At 36.9% G+C, this 18,893-nt stretch overlaps 1 protein-coding gene across 1 annotated transcript in view; it reads right to left on the bottom strand.

Annotated features, from left to right (window-relative positions):
* Positions 18,032-18,893, bottom strand: part of LOC107608379 (peroxidase P7-like) — a 5,937-nt gene continuing 5,075 nt past the window's right edge. The window contains exon 3 of the mRNA XM_016310184.2: positions 18,032-18,703. Coding sequence (XP_016165670.1) covers positions 18,128-18,703 — 576 coding nt within the window. The 3' untranslated portion in view covers positions 18,032-18,127. The remainder of the gene's footprint in view (positions 18,704-18,893) is intronic.

Below are 18,893 nucleotides of genomic sequence, written 5' to 3'. Positions count from 1 at the left end.
GGTAGAGTTTCTACACACCATAGATTAAGGTGTGGAGCTCTGCTGCTCCTCATGAATTAATACAAAGTACTACTATTTTTCTATTCAATTCAAGCTTATTCCTATTCTAAGATATCCATTCGCACCCAAGAACATGATGAATGTGATGATTATGTGACGCTCATCATTATTCTCACCTATGAACGCCTGCCTGACAAACACTTCCGTTCTACATGCAAACAAGCTAGAATGAGTATCTCTTAGATATCTAATACAGAGGACCGAGTCCGAGATATTAGAATCTTCGTGGTATAAGTTAGAACCCATGGATGGCCATTCTTGAGATCCGGAAACTCTAAACCTTGTTTGTGGTATTCCGAGTAGGATCTGGGAAGGGATGGCTGTGACGAGCTTCAAACTCGCGAGTGCTGGGCGTAGTGACAGACGCAAAAGGATAGTAAATCCTATTCCAGTATGATCGAGAACTAACAGATGATTAGCCATGCAGTGACAGCGCATTGGACCATTTTCACAGAGAGGATGGGATGTAGCCATTGACAACAGTGATGCCCTACATAAAGCTTGCCATGGAAAGGAGTAGGAATGATTGGATGAAGACAGCAGGAAAGCAGAGGTTCAGGAGGAACGAAAGCATCTCTATACGCTTATCTGAAATTCTCACCAATGAATTACATAAGTATCTCTATCCCAGTTTATATTTTATTTATGTTTTTATTATCAATTCACCATACCCATTTGAATCCGCCTGACTGAGATTTACAAGGTGACCATAGCTTGCTTCAGGCCGACAATCTCTGTGGGATCGACCCTTACTCACGTAAGGTTTATTACTTGGACGACCTAGTGCACTTGCTGGTTAGTTGTGCGAAGTTGTGATAAAGAGTTGAGATTACAATTGTGCGTACCAAGTTCTTGGCGCCATTGATGATCACAATTTCGTGCACCAAATTTTTGGCGCCGTTGCCGGGGATTGTTCGAGTTTGGACAACTGACGGTTCATCTTGTTGCTCAGATTAGGTAATTTTATTTTAATTTTAAGCTTTTTATTTCCTATTTTTGAAAAATACAAAAAAATTATTTTCCTCTTTTTCATTTTTCCCAATTAGTTTTCGAAAAATAAAAAAAATTTATAAAATCATAAAATCAAAAATATTTTTGTGTTTCTTGTTTGAGTCTAGAGTCAAGTTTTAAGTTTGGTGTCAATTGCATCTTTTTAATTTTCTAAAAAAATTATTTTCGAAAATTTCATGCATTGCATTCTTCATGATCTTCAAGTTGTTCTTGGCCAGTCTTCTTGTTTGATCTTCATATTTTCTTGTTTTGTGTCTTTTCTTGTTTTTCATATGCATTCTTGAAACATTAATGTCTAAAGAATAAAAATTTTTAAGTTTGGTGTCTTGCATGTTTTCTTTTTGTGAAAATTTTTCAAAAATAAGTTCTTGGTGTTCATCTTGACATTCAAAGTGTTCTTGGTGTTCATCTTGACATTCATAGTGTTCTTGCATGCATCACATGTTTTGATCCAAAATTTTCATGCATTGAGTCTTTTTGATGTTTTTCTCTTTCATCATTAAAAATTCAAAAAAATCAAAAAAATATCTTTTCCTTATTCTATCATAAAATTTCAAAAATTTAGGTTGACTTTTTCAAAAATGTTTCAAAATTAGTTGTTTCTTATGAGTCAAATCAAATTTTCATTTTAAAAACTCTATCTTTTTCAAAAAAATCAAATCTTTTTCATTTTTCTTTCATAATTTTCGAAAATTTCAAATTGATTTTCAAAAAAAAAATCTTTTTCTTATTTCTATTTCATATTTTCGAATTTAATACTAACAATTAATATGATTGATTCAAAAAATATTAAGTTGTTACTTGCCTATTAAGAAATGTTCAATCTTTAAATTTTAAAATCATATCTTTTAGTTTCTTGTTAGTCAAGTAATCAACTTTAATTTTCAAAATCAAATCTTTTTAAATTTCTTTTTCAAATCTTTTTCAAAATAAATTTCAATCACATCTTTTTCAAAATCTTTTCTAAACTTCTTATCTTTTCAAATTTGATTTTCAAATCTTTTTCAATTAACCACTTAACTTTTTGATTAATTCTTATCTTTTTCAAAACTACCTAACTAATTCTCTCTCTCTAATTTTCGAAAATCCCTTCCCTCTTTTTCAAAATTCCCTTTTTTTAACTAATTGTTTTAATTTTTAATTTAATTTTATTTTAATTTTAATTTTCGAAATTTAACTTTAAATTTTATTTTTTATTTAATTAATTTTCGAAATTCCCTCTCTCTCATCTCCTTCTATTTATTTATTCATCTACTAACACTTCTCTTCCACCCAAAATTCGAACCCCATCTTCCTCTCCGTGTTTGAATTTTACCTCTTCTCCTTCTTACATTCTTCTCTTCCTATACTTGCATAAGGAATCTCTATACTGTGACATAGAGGATTCCATATTTTCTTTTCTGTTTTCTTCTTTTTCATATGAGCAGGAACAAGGATAAGAACATTCTTGTTGAGGCTGATCCTAAACCTGAAAGAACTTTGAAGAGGAAGCTAAGGGAAGCTAAAGCACAACTCTCTGGAGAAAATCTAACTGAAAATTTCGAAAAAGAAGGAGACATGGCCGAAAATAATAACAATGCAAGGAAGATGCTTGGTGACTTTACTGCACCTAATTCCAATTTACATGGAAGAAGCATCTCAATCCCTGCCATTGGAGCAAACAATTTTGAGCTGAAACCTCAATTAGTTTCTCTGATGCAATAAAACTGCAAGTTTCATAGACTTCCATCTGAAGATCCTTTTCAGTTCTTAACTGAATTCTTGCAAAATTGTGATACTATTAAGACCAATGGGGTTGACTCCGAGGTCTACAGGCTTATGCTTTTCCCATTTGCTGTAAGAGACAGAGCTAGAATATGGTTGGACTCTCAACCTAAAGATAGCCTGAACTCTTGGGATAAGCTGGTCACGGCTAGTGTCCTTCTGACATGCTTTTAGAATGGACCATCCTGGATATATTCTATGATGGTCTGTCTGAGCTATCAAAGATGTCACTAGACCATTCTGCATGTGGATCCATTCACCTAAAGAAAATGCCTGCAGAAGCTCAAGAACTCATTGACATGGTTGCAAATAACCAGTTCATGTACACTTCTTAAAGGAATCCTGTGAATAATGGGACGCCTATGAGGAAGGGAGTTCTTGAAATTGATACTCTGAATGCCATATTGGCTCAGAATAAAATATCGACTCAGCAAGTCAATATGATCTCTCAGAGTCTGAATGGATTGAAGGAATCATCCAACAGTACTAAAGAGGCATCTTCTGAAGAAGAAGCTTATGATCCTGAGAACCCTGCAATAGCATAGGTGAATTACATGGGTGAATCCTATGGAAACACCTATAATCCCTCATGGAGGAATCATCCAAATTTCTCATGGAAGGATCAACAAAAGCCTTAACAAGGCTTTAATAATGGTGGAAGAAACAGGTTTAGCAATAGCAAGCCTTTTCCATCATCCACTCAGCAACAAACAGAGAATTCTGAGCAGAATCCATCTAGCTTAGCAAATATAGTCTCTGATCTATCTAAGGCCACTTTAAGTTTCATGAATGAAACAAGGTCCTCCATTAGAAATTTGGAGGCATAAGTGGGCCAGCTGAGTAAAAGAGTCACTGAAACTCCTCCTAGTACTCTCCCAAACAATACAGAAGAGAATCCAAAAAGAGAGTGCAAGGCCATTGATTTAACCATTATGGCCGAACCTACAAGGGAGGGAGAGGACGTGAATCCCAGTAAGGAAGACCTCCTGGGACGTCCAGTGATCAACAAGGAGTTTCCCTCTGAGGAACCAAAAGAATTTGAGGCTCATCTAGAGATCATAGAGATTCCATTAAACCTCCTTATGCCATTCATGAGCTCTGATGAGTATTCTTCTTCTGAAGAAAATGAAGATGTCACTGAAGAGCAAGTTGCCAAGTACCTTGGTGCAATCATGAAGCTGAATGCCAAATTATTTGGTAATGAGACTTGGGAAGATGAACCTCCCTTGCTCATCAATGAACTGAGTGATCTGGATCAACTGACATTGCCTAAGAAGAAACAGGATCCTGGAAAGTTCTTAATACCTTGTACCATAGGAACCATGATCTTTGAGAAGGCTCTATGTGACCTTGGGTCAGAGATAAACTTAATGCCACTCTCTGTAATGGAGAAACTTGGGATCTTTGAGGTACAAGCTGCTAGAATCTCATTAGAGATAGCAGACAACTCAAGAAAACAGGCTTATGGACTAGTAAAGGACGTGTTAGTAAAGGTTGAAGGCCTCTACATCCCTGCTGATTTTATAATCCTAGACACTGGGAAGGATGAGGATGAATCCATCATCCTTAGAAGACCCTTTCTAGCCACAGCAAGAGCTGTGATTGATGTGGACAGAGAAAAATTGATCATTCAACTGAATGAGGACAACCTTGTGTTTAAAACTCAAGGATCTCCTTCTGTAACCATGGAGAGGAAGCATGAAAATCTTCTCTCACTGCAGAGGCAATCAAAGCCCCCACATTCAAACTCTAAGTTTGGTGTTGGGAGGTTCCAACCTTGCTCTGATTATCTGTGAGGCTCCATGGGAGCTCACTGTCAAGCTATTGACATTAAAGAAGCACTTGTTGGGAGGCAACCTAATATTATTTAATCATATCTATTTTATTTTCTTTTTGTTATTTCGTGTTTTATTAGGTTGATGATCATGTGAAGTCACAAAAACTACTGAAAAATCAAAAACAGAATGAAAAACAGCATTGAAAACAACACACCCTGGAGGAGAGCAAGCTGGCATTTAAACGCTAGAAACAAGCATCTGTCTGGCATTTAACGCCAGAAACAGGCACTAAGTTGGCTTTAACACCAGAAACAAGCTACATTTGGGCGTTTAACGCCAGAAACAGGCAGCAGTCTGGCGTTAAATGCCAGGATTGCACAGCAAGGGCGTTTTACACGCCTAATTGGAGCAGGGATGTTAAGTCCTTGACCCCACTTGATCTGTGGACCCCACAGGATCCCCTCAGGATCTGTGAACCCCAAAGGGTCCCCACTTTTTCTTCTCTCCTCTTCACACTTTTTCATAACTCTCTTCCCCAAATACCCTTCACCAATCACCTCAATCACTCTTTTCCATCACCTATTCACCACTCACATCCATCCTCTCTTCCCCATAAACCCCACCTACCTTCAAAATTCAAACTAATTTTCCTCTCAAACCCAACCCTAATGGCCGAACCCTACACCCCCCTCACTCTTATATAAACCCCTCACTCCTTCTTCATTTTCACACAACACAACCCTCTCTTCTTCTCCTTGGCCGAATACATCTTTTTTTCCCATCTCCTCTATTTTCTTCTTCTTCTACTACTTTCTTTCTTCTTTTGCTCAGGGAAGAGCAAACATTTTAAGTTTGGTGTGGTCTATGCAAACGCATGGATCACTAGGAACCATGATCAAAGTGTGAACCCGAATCCGAAGCATTGGCTTACCATGGTTCGGGGGAAATACTTAGATTTCAGTCCGAAAAATGTAAGGTTGGCGTTCAACTTGTGGACCTCAACATGAGCATGAGGAAATTCCTCACCATGAAATCCCTGAGATGCCTCAAGGGATGCACTTTTCTCCACAGAATTATTGGGAGCAAATCAACACTTCCCTAGGAGAATTAAGTTCCAACATGGGACAACTAAGGGTGGAGCACCAAGAGCACTCCATCATCCTCCATGAGATTAGAGAAGATCAAAGAGCTATGAAGGAGGAGCAACAAAGTCAAGGAAGAGACATAGAGGAGCTCAAGAGCACCATTGGTTCTTCAAGAAGAGGAAGACGTCACCCTCACTAAGGTGGACTCATTCCTTAATCTCCTTGTCTATTTATTTTCTATTTTTCGGTTTTTGAGCCTTATGTGTTATTTATGTTTGTGCCTTTACTATATGATCATTAGTGTCTAAGTGTCTATGCCTTAAAGTTATGAATATGAATCCACCACCTCTCTTGAATAAAAAATGTTCTAAAAACAAAAGAACAAGAAGTACATGGTTTCGAATTCATCCTTGAAACTAGTTTAATTATTTTGATGTGGTGACAATACTTTTTGTTTTCTGAATGAATGCTTGAACAGTGCATATGTCTTTTGATATTGTGGTTTATGAATGTTAAATATGTTGGCTCTTGAAAGAATGATGAAAAGGAGAAATGTTATTTGATAATCTAAAAAATCATAAAAATGATTCTTGAAGGAAGAAAAAGCAGTGAATACAAAAGCTTGCAGAAAAAAATATAATAGCAAAAAAAAATGCAAAAAAAAGGAGAAAAAGAAAAAGAAAAAAAGCAAGCAAAAAAAGCCAAAAGCTCTTTAAACCAAAAGGCAAGAGCAAAAAGCCAATAGCCCTTAAAACCAAAAGGTAAGGGTAAATAAAAAGGATCTAAGGCTTTGAGCATCAGTGAATAGGAGGGCCTAAAGGAATAAAATCCTGGCCTAAGCAGCTGAACCAAGCTGTCCCTAACCATGTGCTTGTGGCGTGAAGGTGTCAAGTGAAAACTTGAGACTGAGCGGTTAAAGTCAAGGTCCAAAGCAAAAAAAGAGTGTGCTTAAGAACCCTGGACACCTCTAATTAGGGACTTTAGCAAAGCTGAGTCACAATCTTAAAAGGTTCACCCAGTTATGTGTCTGTGGCATTTATGTATCCGGTGGTAATACTGGAAAACAAAGTGTTTAGGGCCACGGCCAAGACTCATAAAGTAGCTGTGTTCAAGAATCAACATACTGAACTAGGAGAATCAATAACACTATCTGAATTCTAAGTTCCTATAGATGCCAATCATTCTGAACCTCAATGGATAAAGTGAGATGCCAAAACTATTCAAGAGGCAAAAAGCTACAAGTCCCGCTCATCTGATTGGAGCTAAGTTTCATTGATATTTTGGAATTTATAGTATATTCTCGTCTTTTTATCCTATTTGATTTTCAGTTGCTTGGGGACAAGCAACCATTTAAGTTTGGTGTTGTGATGAGCGGATAATTCATACGCTTTTTGGCATTATTTTTACATAGTTTTTAGTATGATTTAGTTAGTTTTTAGTATATTTTTATTAGTTTTTAATTAAAATTCACATTTATGGACTTTACTATGAGTTTGTGTGTTTTTCTGTGATTTCAGGTATTTTCTGGCTGAAATTGAGGGACCTGAGCAAAAATCAGATTCAGAGGTTGAAGAAGGACTGCAGATGCTGTTGGATTCTGACCTCCCTGCACTCAAAGTAGATTTTCTGGAGTTACAGAACTCCAAATGGCGCGCTCTCAATTGCGTTGGAAAGTAGACATCCAGGGATTTCCAGAAATATATAATAGTCCATACTTTGTCTGAGTTTAGATGACGCAAACTGGCGTTGAACGCCAGTTCCATGCTGCATTCTGGAGTTAAATGCCAGAAACAGGTTGCAAAGTAGAGTTAAACGCCAGAAACAGGTTACAAACTGGCGTTCAACTCCAAGAGAAGCCTCTACATATGTAAAGCTCAATGCTCAGTCCAAGCACACACCAAGTGGGCCCCGGAAGTGGATTTCTGCATCATTTACTCATTTATGTAAACCCTAGTAACTAGTTTAGCATAAATAGGACTTTTTACTATTGTATTTACATCTTTGGATTATCTTTTGTTCATCTCTGGATGTTTAGTTCTTAGATCATGGGGGCTGGCCTCTCGGCCATGCCTGGACCTTGTTCTTATGTATTTTCAACGGTAGAGTTTCTACACACCATAGATTAAGGTGTGGAGCTCTGCTGTTCCTCATGAATTAATACAAAGTACTACTGTTTTTCTATTCAATTCAAGCTTATTCCTATTCTAAGATATCCATTCGCACCCAAGAACATGATGAATGTGATGATTATGTGACGCTCATCATCATTCTCACCTATGAACGCATGCCTGACAAACACTTCCGTTCTACATGCAAACAAGCTAAAATGAGTATCTCTTAGATATCTAATACAGAGGACCGAGTCCGAGATATTAGAATCTTCGTGGTATAACTTAGAACCCATGGATGGCCATTCTTGAGATCCGGAAACTCTAAACCTTGTCTGTGGTATTCCGAGTAGGATCTGGGAAGGGATGGTTGTGACGAGCTTCAAACTCGCGAGTGCTGGGCGTAGTGACAGACGCAAAAGGATAGTAAATCCTATTCCAGTATGATCGAGAACTGACAGATGATTAGCCATGCAGTGACAGCGCATTGGACCATTTTCACAGAGAGGATGGGATGTAGCCATTGACAACGGTGATGCCCTACAGAAAGCTTGCCATGAAAAGGAGTAGGAATGATTGGATGAAGACAGCAGGAAAGCAGAGGTTCAGGAGGAACGAAAGCATCTCTATACGCTTATCTGAAATTCTCACCAATGAATTACATAAGTATCTCTATCCCAGTTTATATTTTATTTATGTTTTTATTATCAATTCACCATACCCATTTGAATCTGCCTGACTGAGATTTACAAGGTGACCATAGCTTGCTTCAGGCCGACAATCTCTGTGGGATCGACCCTTACTCACGTAAGGTTTATTACTTGGACGACCCAGTGCACTTGCTGGTTAGTTGTGCGAAGTTGTGATAAAGAGTTGAGATTACAATTGTGCGTACCAAGTTGTTGGCGCCATTGATGATCACAATTTCGTGCACCACGAACACTTTTACCGGATTAAATTTTTTATTAAGGTTATAGATTGCAAGAAATCAAAGCCAAAATATTGGAGGAAGTTTACGTTCTCACGCTTCTCTCTCTCTCCTCTCTCGTATACTATATATATATATATATGGCGGCGCAAGTATAATAATGATAATAAAATAAATGTTACTTTTTCATTCAGATGATATTATTATATATAAAGCTAATGATATAATAAGGCTAATGATACTCATAACTATATATTACATATATGTGTACGTATACAACGGCTTTCCATTAGTTAAAGGGCTGCCGCCTTTTATATATATACTAGTTTTAAGAACCGTGCCAAGCACGGGGACATAAAAAAATGGCTACTGAGCATAAAGAACAATGTCCAGTTGTTGCAATATTCAACAATAGCATATTCGTAGGAATTAACATAAGTATTAAGGATACGGAATGCAAATAACATCTTGAGAAGATGACCAAAGAGCCACACAACAAACATACCATTCAAGGTAGAATGGAAGGTAGTAAGCCGGTAAAAACCTCTCTATAGACAATATTAATAGTATGATTTGAGACTGTGCCGTTAGAGCCAACAGATAATATCTTCAGTCCAGAATGCATGCTGACCCGAGAGAGTGCAACATAAAGCTGACCATGAGTGAAAACAGGTCTTGGAAGATACATGCCAACAGTTGACATTATTTGTCCTTGGGACTTGTTTATGGTCATCGCAAAGCAAAGCGCAACCGAAAATTGTCGTCGAGTAAATCTAATCGGTAATGTCTCATTATTAGGGGCCATGTTCATTCTGGGAATAAAGACAACCTCACAAGTATTACGTAAAATACACACACATAAAAGAATATGAATTTGATTGAATTCAAATTGTTATAAAATTAGTTCAATTACTGATAATAAAATAATTTTCTAAAAATAAAGAACTCTAATTTTATAAAATAAATTATAACTTATTTATTTTTATATTTTTAAAATTGAGGGTCACTACAATGTTGGTAAAAGAAGATTTTTCAATGAATTTTTCAGATTTGTGAAAACCCAAACCAGCTTTATCATAAAGAAGTTTTTGACTTGCCAAGAGTTGATTTAAATTTTCAGAGTTTTGAGCAAAGTTGGCTAAGTCTTCTTTAAGTCTTTTTATCTCTTTATGCAGTCACTTATTTTCCTCAAAATAATTTAGATTTGCAGTCACAGAATAATGGTATTCACAGCTTTTAAGTTCAATTTTTAACCGCTTGTTTTCTTCAACAAGATCAATAGTAGTTTCGGCTTTCCTTAATTTATCTTTAAGAAAACTATTTTCAGCTTTCAGTATTTCTATTTGAGACTCAAGATCTTGGTTTTCACTTAAGAAACATTTAATCTTTTCAGAAAGATGATCAATTATAAGATGAAGGTCTTCAGTGGAAGGATCAAGAAATACTACCTGCTCTATGTGATCGGCCATGAGACAGGTTTGAGACTTGATTTATGATTCTTCATCTTCATCAAAGTCATTTTCCAAGTCTTCCCAAGATGCCATGAGACCTTTCTTCTTTCCTCCTTTTGGCTTGTCCTCCTTCTTCAGTTTTGGACAATTAGACTTGAAGTGTCCAGCTTATTTACAGTTGTAACAGATCACTTTGCTGAGATTTCTCTTTGGCTTCTTTGAGCTGCCTCCTTTGTTTCGTTCCTTCAGCTTCACTATTTTCCTGAATTTCTTAGCAAACAAAACAAAATCATTTTCAGATGAGTTATCAATAGATTCATCATCCAGAGGTTCAGTAACATATTTGAGAGCAATTCCTTTCTTTTTTGTATCTTTTTTCAAATATGTGTTTTTAAAGGCAAGTAAATTTCCTCTCAAATCATCATAAGTCATAGAATCAATGCCACTGTTCTCAGCTATTACTATTGTCTTGGTTTCCCACTCTTTAGTGAGACATCTCAATATTCTTCTCCCAAGCACAGATTCGGAATATGTGATCCCCATAGCATCCAAGCCAGTGATGATGACGTTGAATCTTTCAAACAACTCATCTATCGTTTCTCCTTCATTTATTGAGAACATTTCGTATTCTCTATTCAGCATGTCTATTCTGGATCTCTTGACTTGAGTTGTGCCTTCATGAGTGATTTAAAGTTTGTCCCAGATTTTCTTTGCTGTTGTGCATCTTGATACCTGTCGGTATTCCTCGAAGCTGACCACACAGTTGAGCAAGTTGACTGCTTTGGCGTTGAGCTCTACTTTCTTTCTGTCTTCCTCAGTCCAATCGGCTTCACCCTTGAGAGTAACCACACCATCAGCTCCTGTAGTGGTTGAAAATTGTAGACCTTCCAGGATTATCTTCCAAAGTCTGTAATCTACTGATTGAACAAATATCTTCATTCTTTCTTTCCAGTAACTGTAGTTCTTTCCATTAAAGAACGGAGGTCTGTTGCTTGACTGCCCTTCTGTCAAAGTATAGGCCACCAGATTTGAGCCACTGTTATCCGCCATCAGGAGCTTTTCTCCAAGCTGCAAAGCTTGATCTCTTTGAGACCAAGCTCTGATACCAATTGATGGTAATCAGTGGCTAAGAAAATGGGAGGTTGAATCTTAGCCCCTTTTTCTGAAGATTACTTTGTGCCTTTTAAGATAACTTCAGGATATATTTCTGCTTTTTGTCTCATAACAAGTCAAGAGACATTTTCTTTTTGTCTCGTAACTGGTTAGGATATATTTTTCAATTTTGTCTCCTGCGCAACAGAAACAGAAATGGAGTAAAAGAGAAAGAGAGAATCACACCCAAAAGTATCTTGGTTCAGCTGCTAAGTGCAATGCAGCCTACATCCAGTCTCCATCACAATAGTGATGAAATTTCACTATAATCATCAGATTACATACACCAATTCTTCCCTAGGAACTACCCATTCCTATTCGGGACAAGTCTAGATTCTATCCCCAAAATTGAACTTGACTTGGATAACTACCAAGCTTTCAACCGCAAAGTGCTAACCTAACTTGCAAGGGAATCCCCACAGGATCATGAAACACAACCCAGATGTACAAAGGAACTTTTAGACATCTTATGGCTTTTTCTCTAATTTTGCATTCTCTGTCTTTTTCCTCTCACTGGCTTTTTCTTACAAACCTCACTCTGTTTGCCTTTTTCACCATAAGACTCAGACAGACAAAACTAAAGAAAAGAAAACAAAATGAAACACATTGAAGGAGAAGAACTCAGGAAGCTTGAGTAGTTATGAGAACTCTGTGCTTTACACTTTCTCTCCTTGTCTCAATGCTTAGCCGTTCACCCTTATTATATAGAAGGAGAAGTTTCCAAGGTTGAAACTGGTTCAACCAAGCCACCAACATCTTCTCCAACATATAGCCAGTTCAGACAGAAAAGAGAGAGAGGGAAAACCAAAGCTGAAATCAACATGCATGTACCTCTCTCAACCCTTCTCATCAAGCTTATTCAATCTGAGCCTTCCATCTTGACTTTGGCCCCAAGAATGAAATTTCAACCCTTGATGATTCTATGATCCTTGACAGCTTCTTCCTTTCCATTTTTTCTTCTTCCTCTTCGTAGCTCTAGTAACTACCTTCTCTTATGGATGAACAAAAATGGAACAGAGCTTTAGCCACAGAGATCTTCCTCTCTGACCGATACCGATCCTTTACATTTTTTGCATGAAGATCTTGAAGCTTCTTCTTGAAATCTTGCCTTCAATGACAAAGATCTTAGCCACACCATGCTTCGGATCTTCCTTTTGCAAAGGCCATCATCAGCCTAGCCTTTTTCTTTTTTATAGCTTCACTGTCTTCTGTACTTCTCTTTTCTCTAATAACTTGTTCACCCTTCTTTCCTGGGTGAAGTGACAACCGAAACAATAAAGAGAGAGAGGAAACAAAGCATTTAATGTAAAGTTAAATGAATTTGAAATGTGGACTTCGGTTACCAATGGGAGCAATTAATCTTTTTGTGTTTTAGTAACCAATGCATTCATTCAATTTAATTAAAATTTGAATTCCATCATCAAGAGAGAGTGGATAACCGAACCACTTCTCTTTCCTTTCCTTCTTTTTTCAATTTCAGACCAAGAGATTGTTGGTCTCTCAACAAATTGTTTTGGGCTGCACATTGGTTTCCTGGCCCAATAAACATTTGCTTATGCATTAAAATAATTCATCCACTTTGCTTGGAATTATTTTTGCATAAAGGCTGAATATTTTCTCATCACATTGGCATTATGTAACTTTTGACCCAATAAACAAGATCTGCACACTAAATAAAATTATTAAACAAATAATTGGAAGCAAAAATCAAATTAACAAATTTTTTAATTAATATTTTTAATAATGCTTGATCATCACAATAATTTTAAGTTTTCCAAACTCATCATATCTCATCAATATGGAACTTTCTCATAAAGAAAAAGTGACATGAGGTTGATGCTTGCTCCAAGATTACGCAATGTCCTCTGGATAGTGACATCACCAATGGTGCAAGAAATCAAAAAGCTCTCCGGATCTTTCATCTTTTTTGGGAGGTTCTGCTGAATAATTGCATTATATCGGTCTCACTCTCCTTTGACTCTGATTTTTCCAACCAAAGTTTGAGTAATTTCTCCATCCCAGATTGTAAGTCTTGAAAAATAGATCATTAGTGGATGGTTTTGAAGAATTACCCATATAATTGACTTATTCAGAAGGGGGTTCTCATAGTCATAGCTTACAAATTGAGACACTCCACCACCCATGTCATATGACATATCTTGAGTATTTATGGCTGAAACTTGCATGCCTTCCAAGTGTTGAGTGATGGCATTAATCTGCTAAGACATGACTTTATTCTTAGCAAGAATAGCATCTAAGGCATCCAATTCCATGACACCCTTCCTCATAGTTCTTTCTGAAGAATACAAGTACTAATTATTGGCCACCATCTCTATCAAATCCAAGGCCTCATCAGTGGTCTTCATGTGCAAAGTACCTCTTGCAGAATTATCCAGTGAAAGTCTTGAGGTCGGAGTGATACCATCATAAAAAATCTATAGTTGTACCCAATTTGCGAACATGTTTGGAGGGCATTTTCTCACTATAGATTTGTACCTCTCCCAAGCTTCATAGAGAGACTTACCATCAAGCTGTCGGAAAGTCTGAATATCTGTCCTCAACTTAATCAACCTATGATGCGGGAAGAATTTGGTTAAGAACTTACTAAGCAAATCCACCCAGGTTGCTACACTTTTCTTGGATTGTGTCTCAAGCCACTGACTAGCTCGATCCCTCTTCACAGCAAAAAGGAACAACAATAATCTGTAAACATCAGCGGGAACCCCATTGGTCTTGACTGTATCACAAATTCTCAAAAATTTGAGATAAATAGGTTGGGGTCCTCTGGAGGGCTTTCACTAAACTGACAATTCTGCTGGACCAAAGTGATGAGTTGAGCCTTCAACTTGAAGTTGTTGGCATGCACACTCGGTGGTACAATGCTTCCAACACAATTTCCAGGATTGGGGTTAGTATATGACCCTAGAGTTCTTCTAACAGGCTTGTACCTCTCCCAAGCTTCATAGAGAGACTCGCCCTCAAGTTGTTTGAACGTCTGAACATCTGTCCTCAGCTTAGTCAATCTCTAAGGCGGAAAGAATTTGGTTAAAAACTTACTAACCAAATCTGCCCAGGTTGCTATACTTTCCTTGGGTTGTGTCTCAAGTCACTAACTAGCTCGGTCCCTCATAGCAAAAGGGAATAACAACAACCGGTAAACAACAGCAGGAACCTTGTTGGTCTTGACTTTATCACAAATCCTCAGAAAATTAGATATGAATAAGTTGGGGTCCTCTTGAGGGCTTCCATTAAACTGACAATTCTGTTAGACCAAAGTGATGAGTTGAGGCTTTAACTCGAAGTTGTTGGCATGCACAACTGATGGCACAATGATTCCCACATAATTCCCAGGGTTGGGGTTAGTATATGACCCCAGAGTTTTCCTAACAGGCGAGACATTATTAGGGTTGTTGACAATAGTATGCTCATTGTTGTCAGCCATACTGACTTCAATTTCCTCTTCTGATTCATCCCTGAGATTTCCTATAGCTCTCTGTGCTCTGACTTGTGCTCTGTTTCTCCTACAAGTCCTTTCGATTTTAGGATCATACAGAAGTTTTTTATCTCTGTTTTTCTGCATAAATAATCAAAAAACAAAAAAATTGGGATTCTTAACGTCACAGTGAAGAGATCCCCAATAAAGTACACGAAAATAAAAGAAAAATAATAAGGAAATAGAACGGCAAAAATTAAAAGAAAAATAAAAAAATTAAATTTAAAATCGAAAAAATCTAATCTAGGTAATCAATCAACTGATAGTTGTTAATCATAGTTAATCTCCGACAACGGTGCCAAAAACTTGATGCGAATTTTACACCACAAACTACCGGCAAGTACATCGGGTCGTACCATATAATAAACTCAGGTGAGTGAGTGTCGATCCCACAAAGATTAATGGAGTAAGCAAGCAATGATTGTTTGACTATTCTAGTTAGACAAGTAAAATTGAGAGTTTGGAGTATCAAATAGCATAAAAGACAATGAATTAAACAAAGCAAACAGTAAATAGTTAAAGAGATAGTATGAGAAGAGAGTTAAGACTTTGAAAATGTTTAGATTTTTGAATTAGCACTTATTGTCAACTACCTTGATTATGCAAAGATTTAGTTTATGGCAAACTCTAGGTGAGTGAATTTCAATTTCTTGGCAATTCAATCTCTTATAACCTAATCAACCGTCAATTCCGTGATCACTTAATTAAGTAAAAAGGTTAAGTTCAAATTCTAGTTTATTAGCCACACAATTGTTAAAAACCCAAAGATAATTCAGTTATATGTTATGTATCACATTAAATCCAGATAATTAAAGAATTGTGAGAAAAGGGTTTCAAGCTTTTATTCTAGTGATGTAACTTTTCCAATATTCAAAAAGAATTCCAATTAGATTAGGGTTATTTTTCAATATACTCTAATCCGTAGAATGAAAAACGAACAAATTCTTAAACATAAATCAATGCATTAATTAAAAGTAGAAGAACAAGTAATATCAATCCATCAAAATAAATAGAGCTCCTAACCTTAACAATGGAGATTTAGTTTCTCATGGTTCAGGGAAAATCCTAAAAGTTTGAAAAAACTGTAAAATTGTGGAATAATTCATAAAAAAAGAAAAATCCCGCAGGGCAAATCTTTTCCTTTTTATAGTCCTAATTGTCATTGATACCAAACTTAAATTCAAATCTAAAAATCTTTTCTTATTTGTTAATTTGAGTTCAAAATCAAAAGATTTCCTTTGCGGCTTTGATGCAGGTGCGTGTGTGGTCCCGATGCAAATTTTCACTCTCGGCGCTAACGCCGAACTAGTGGCATTTAGCGCCACCTATCTAGTAGGTCTTGCACGCTTTACAAGGTATCGGTGCTAAACACCGAGTCATGGCGTTTAGCGCCACCTTGGCCGAATGAAATTTAGAGTTTTAAGGAGTCGGCACTAAATGCCAATGGGGTGGCATTTAGCGCCGAGGTGACAACAACGAATTGTCTTGGTTTTTTTTCTTTCTGAACTCTATTACTCTCACGCGAATGCTATCTGTAATCAATAAAATGCAACAACAATGCAAAGTAGCATCCATAAGGGCTTAAAACACCTAAATCTTATAAGAAATCAACAAATCATAATATAAATCAATAAAAAAGATATGAATGATGCTCACGCATCACATCTTTGAAATAGATTGCGAGAAGGGACATTACTTGAGGCCGTTGACTAGCCCCATGATCTTTGTTTCTATAGGTAGGCTTTGGATTTTCAAGCATGCCTTGTCAAATATTTTCATGATTACCTTTAAAGACTCGCCGACCTCATGTTTGACTCCTAAGAAGCTTGGTGTGTGCTTGGTTTTATCCTTTTGTATTGAGAACCTTGTGAGGAAGCCTCTGACTAGGTCGTCGAAACAGGTGACCGACCTTGGGAGGCAAACTGTCGAACCACTTCATGGATGCCTTGGTCAAAGTGGTTGGGAAGGCTTTGCACCAAGTCACGTCAAAGGCATCATCCAAATACATCCAACTTTTGAAATTACTCAAGTGGTGTCGAGAGTCAGGAGTCCCATCATAGAGGTTCATGTCCGGACTTTTAAAATTTCTTGGGACTTTGGCCATCATGGTCTCCTCCAGAAATAGATCATCACTTCCTAGGGATGTAGCTTCACATTCGGTTAGAGTTTGTCTCCCTCTAAAGTCAGATTCTAGTCTTTATAGCTTTTCTTCCAATTGTCTACATCATCGAACTTCTCTTCGTAAGGTCTGCTCAGATTCGTGTTGTCGTTCTAACTCAATCTCAAGCTGTTCCAATCGACCTTGGTGTCCATGTACCAATCGCATGAGTTTCGTAGGGTTTTGATCCCCTAACTCACTATGTTGGTGGACTTCGGAGTTGATTGTTCGCATTTTTGTGTTTTGCAGATTCCTCCTTTTGTTATGGTTTTTCATTGTCCCAGGGTTCGGGAGTATGATAATTGCACGCACGGTCATCATGGTGTTGATTTGGTTCTGATTTTGATGTAGTGTGTCCATCTTCGAGACGATCCTCTACCATGGTTGGGTATAGACTTCTAGGTTTTCGGCAATAGCGCCAATGTTTCGAGGCTTACCTAAAACTAATGTGGCTTGAGTTTGAACGTGAGGTCCAGACTTCTTTTGGAATGAGATACTCCTCTATCTTCTAGGCAAAGTGATGTTGTCCGAGCTCTTTAGAGAGGATGGTGGGGGTACCTGCAATGGACTCTAATGCTTAAGTTAGTAAGGACTTTAGGTAGATTTTTAGTAGATTGGAGTTCAAATGATACCTGTGAGTGTCAGGATATTTATAGTTACAGGTAAACTAATAACCACTTTATGAACTAATTCCACCTTTGATGGTAGATAATTGTTCCCTTTTATTAGAGTGGTTGTTGAGATCTTTTTTCTGTATTATTAGGAGAGATTGTAGGAATTAGTTACGCATTTAAATAAGTAATACTAGACCTGCGTTGCTGTATCCAACCTCCATAAAGTCGAATAGGTTGTAATTTAGATTTGCACATTGTTATTGTAGAATGTTGGCTAGACTTCAGTCATTTTGGATCTGGTTCTTTTAATAGGTCAGCGTATGAACAGTAACATAGGAGTTAAAACTTGAATTTTTTCAGAGTAAAAAATAGTAAGTTAGAAATATGTTATATATATAAAATATTAAATAAATTGAAATATACTTGAAAAGTAACAATATGTTATATATATGAACACATGAAGTGTCATGACCTTGCACTTAAATAGTTGCAATTAAAATGTTGATAACGTTTTTTGTGCTCATACTAGTAATATCCACCACGATTGGTTTTTCTGCAACTAGATCTAATTTCTCCTTGATTTTCAAGTAAAGGCTTAATCTTACCCATCTTAACCATGGAAGTTGCAAAATCCTTAGCAAAAGCATTAGGGTTACTACTATAAAGCTTCACCAACTGATCACTCTCACAACCATCACCCTTATAGAGCTCTTGATCAGAATGAAGAACTCCCTTGTTCTGCAACAAATCACTGTAATAGTTGATGTCAAAACTTGCAGTGCTAACATCTAAAGCTGTCAAATTTGAACCACCACTGGGAGGACAAGATTGCTTCAATGATGTTGCGAAATTTGAGTCTATGTTGGTGTCATTGTAGAGCCTTGCTTTAAAAGAATCACATTTTGCGAATCCAATTGTGTGTGCGCCGGAGAGGACCACCATGTCTTTGAGGTCCAGCCCATTTGGCTGGAAGAATCGGCTGAGAAGATCGGAGAAGGCGGTGGTCGCCAACGGAAGGTGGTTGTTTGCATCCTCTATGCTTGCAGATGTTGCATCTCTTCTGCCTAACAACACTTTGTAGTAGTATTGTCTACCTCCCATCTATTAATATATAAAGAAATATTTGGTAACCATCAAATAAATTAGCCAAAACAGTTAAAATTTGTTTTATTTAGTATTTATTAATTAATAATTAATAAATACTAAATAAAACAAATTTTAACTGATTTTTTGTCTTTCTAGTATAATATATTAGCTTTAGAAATAGTTATATTAATTTATTTTAATGTAT

The sequence above is a fragment of the Arachis ipaensis genome, chromosome B07, assembly GCF_000816755.2.
Source record: "Arachis ipaensis cultivar K30076 chromosome B07, Araip1.1, whole genome shotgun sequence".
Lineage (NCBI taxonomy): Eukaryota > Viridiplantae > Streptophyta > Magnoliopsida > Fabales > Fabaceae > Arachis > Arachis ipaensis.
This window is presented reverse-complemented; position numbering and strand designations above follow the sequence as displayed.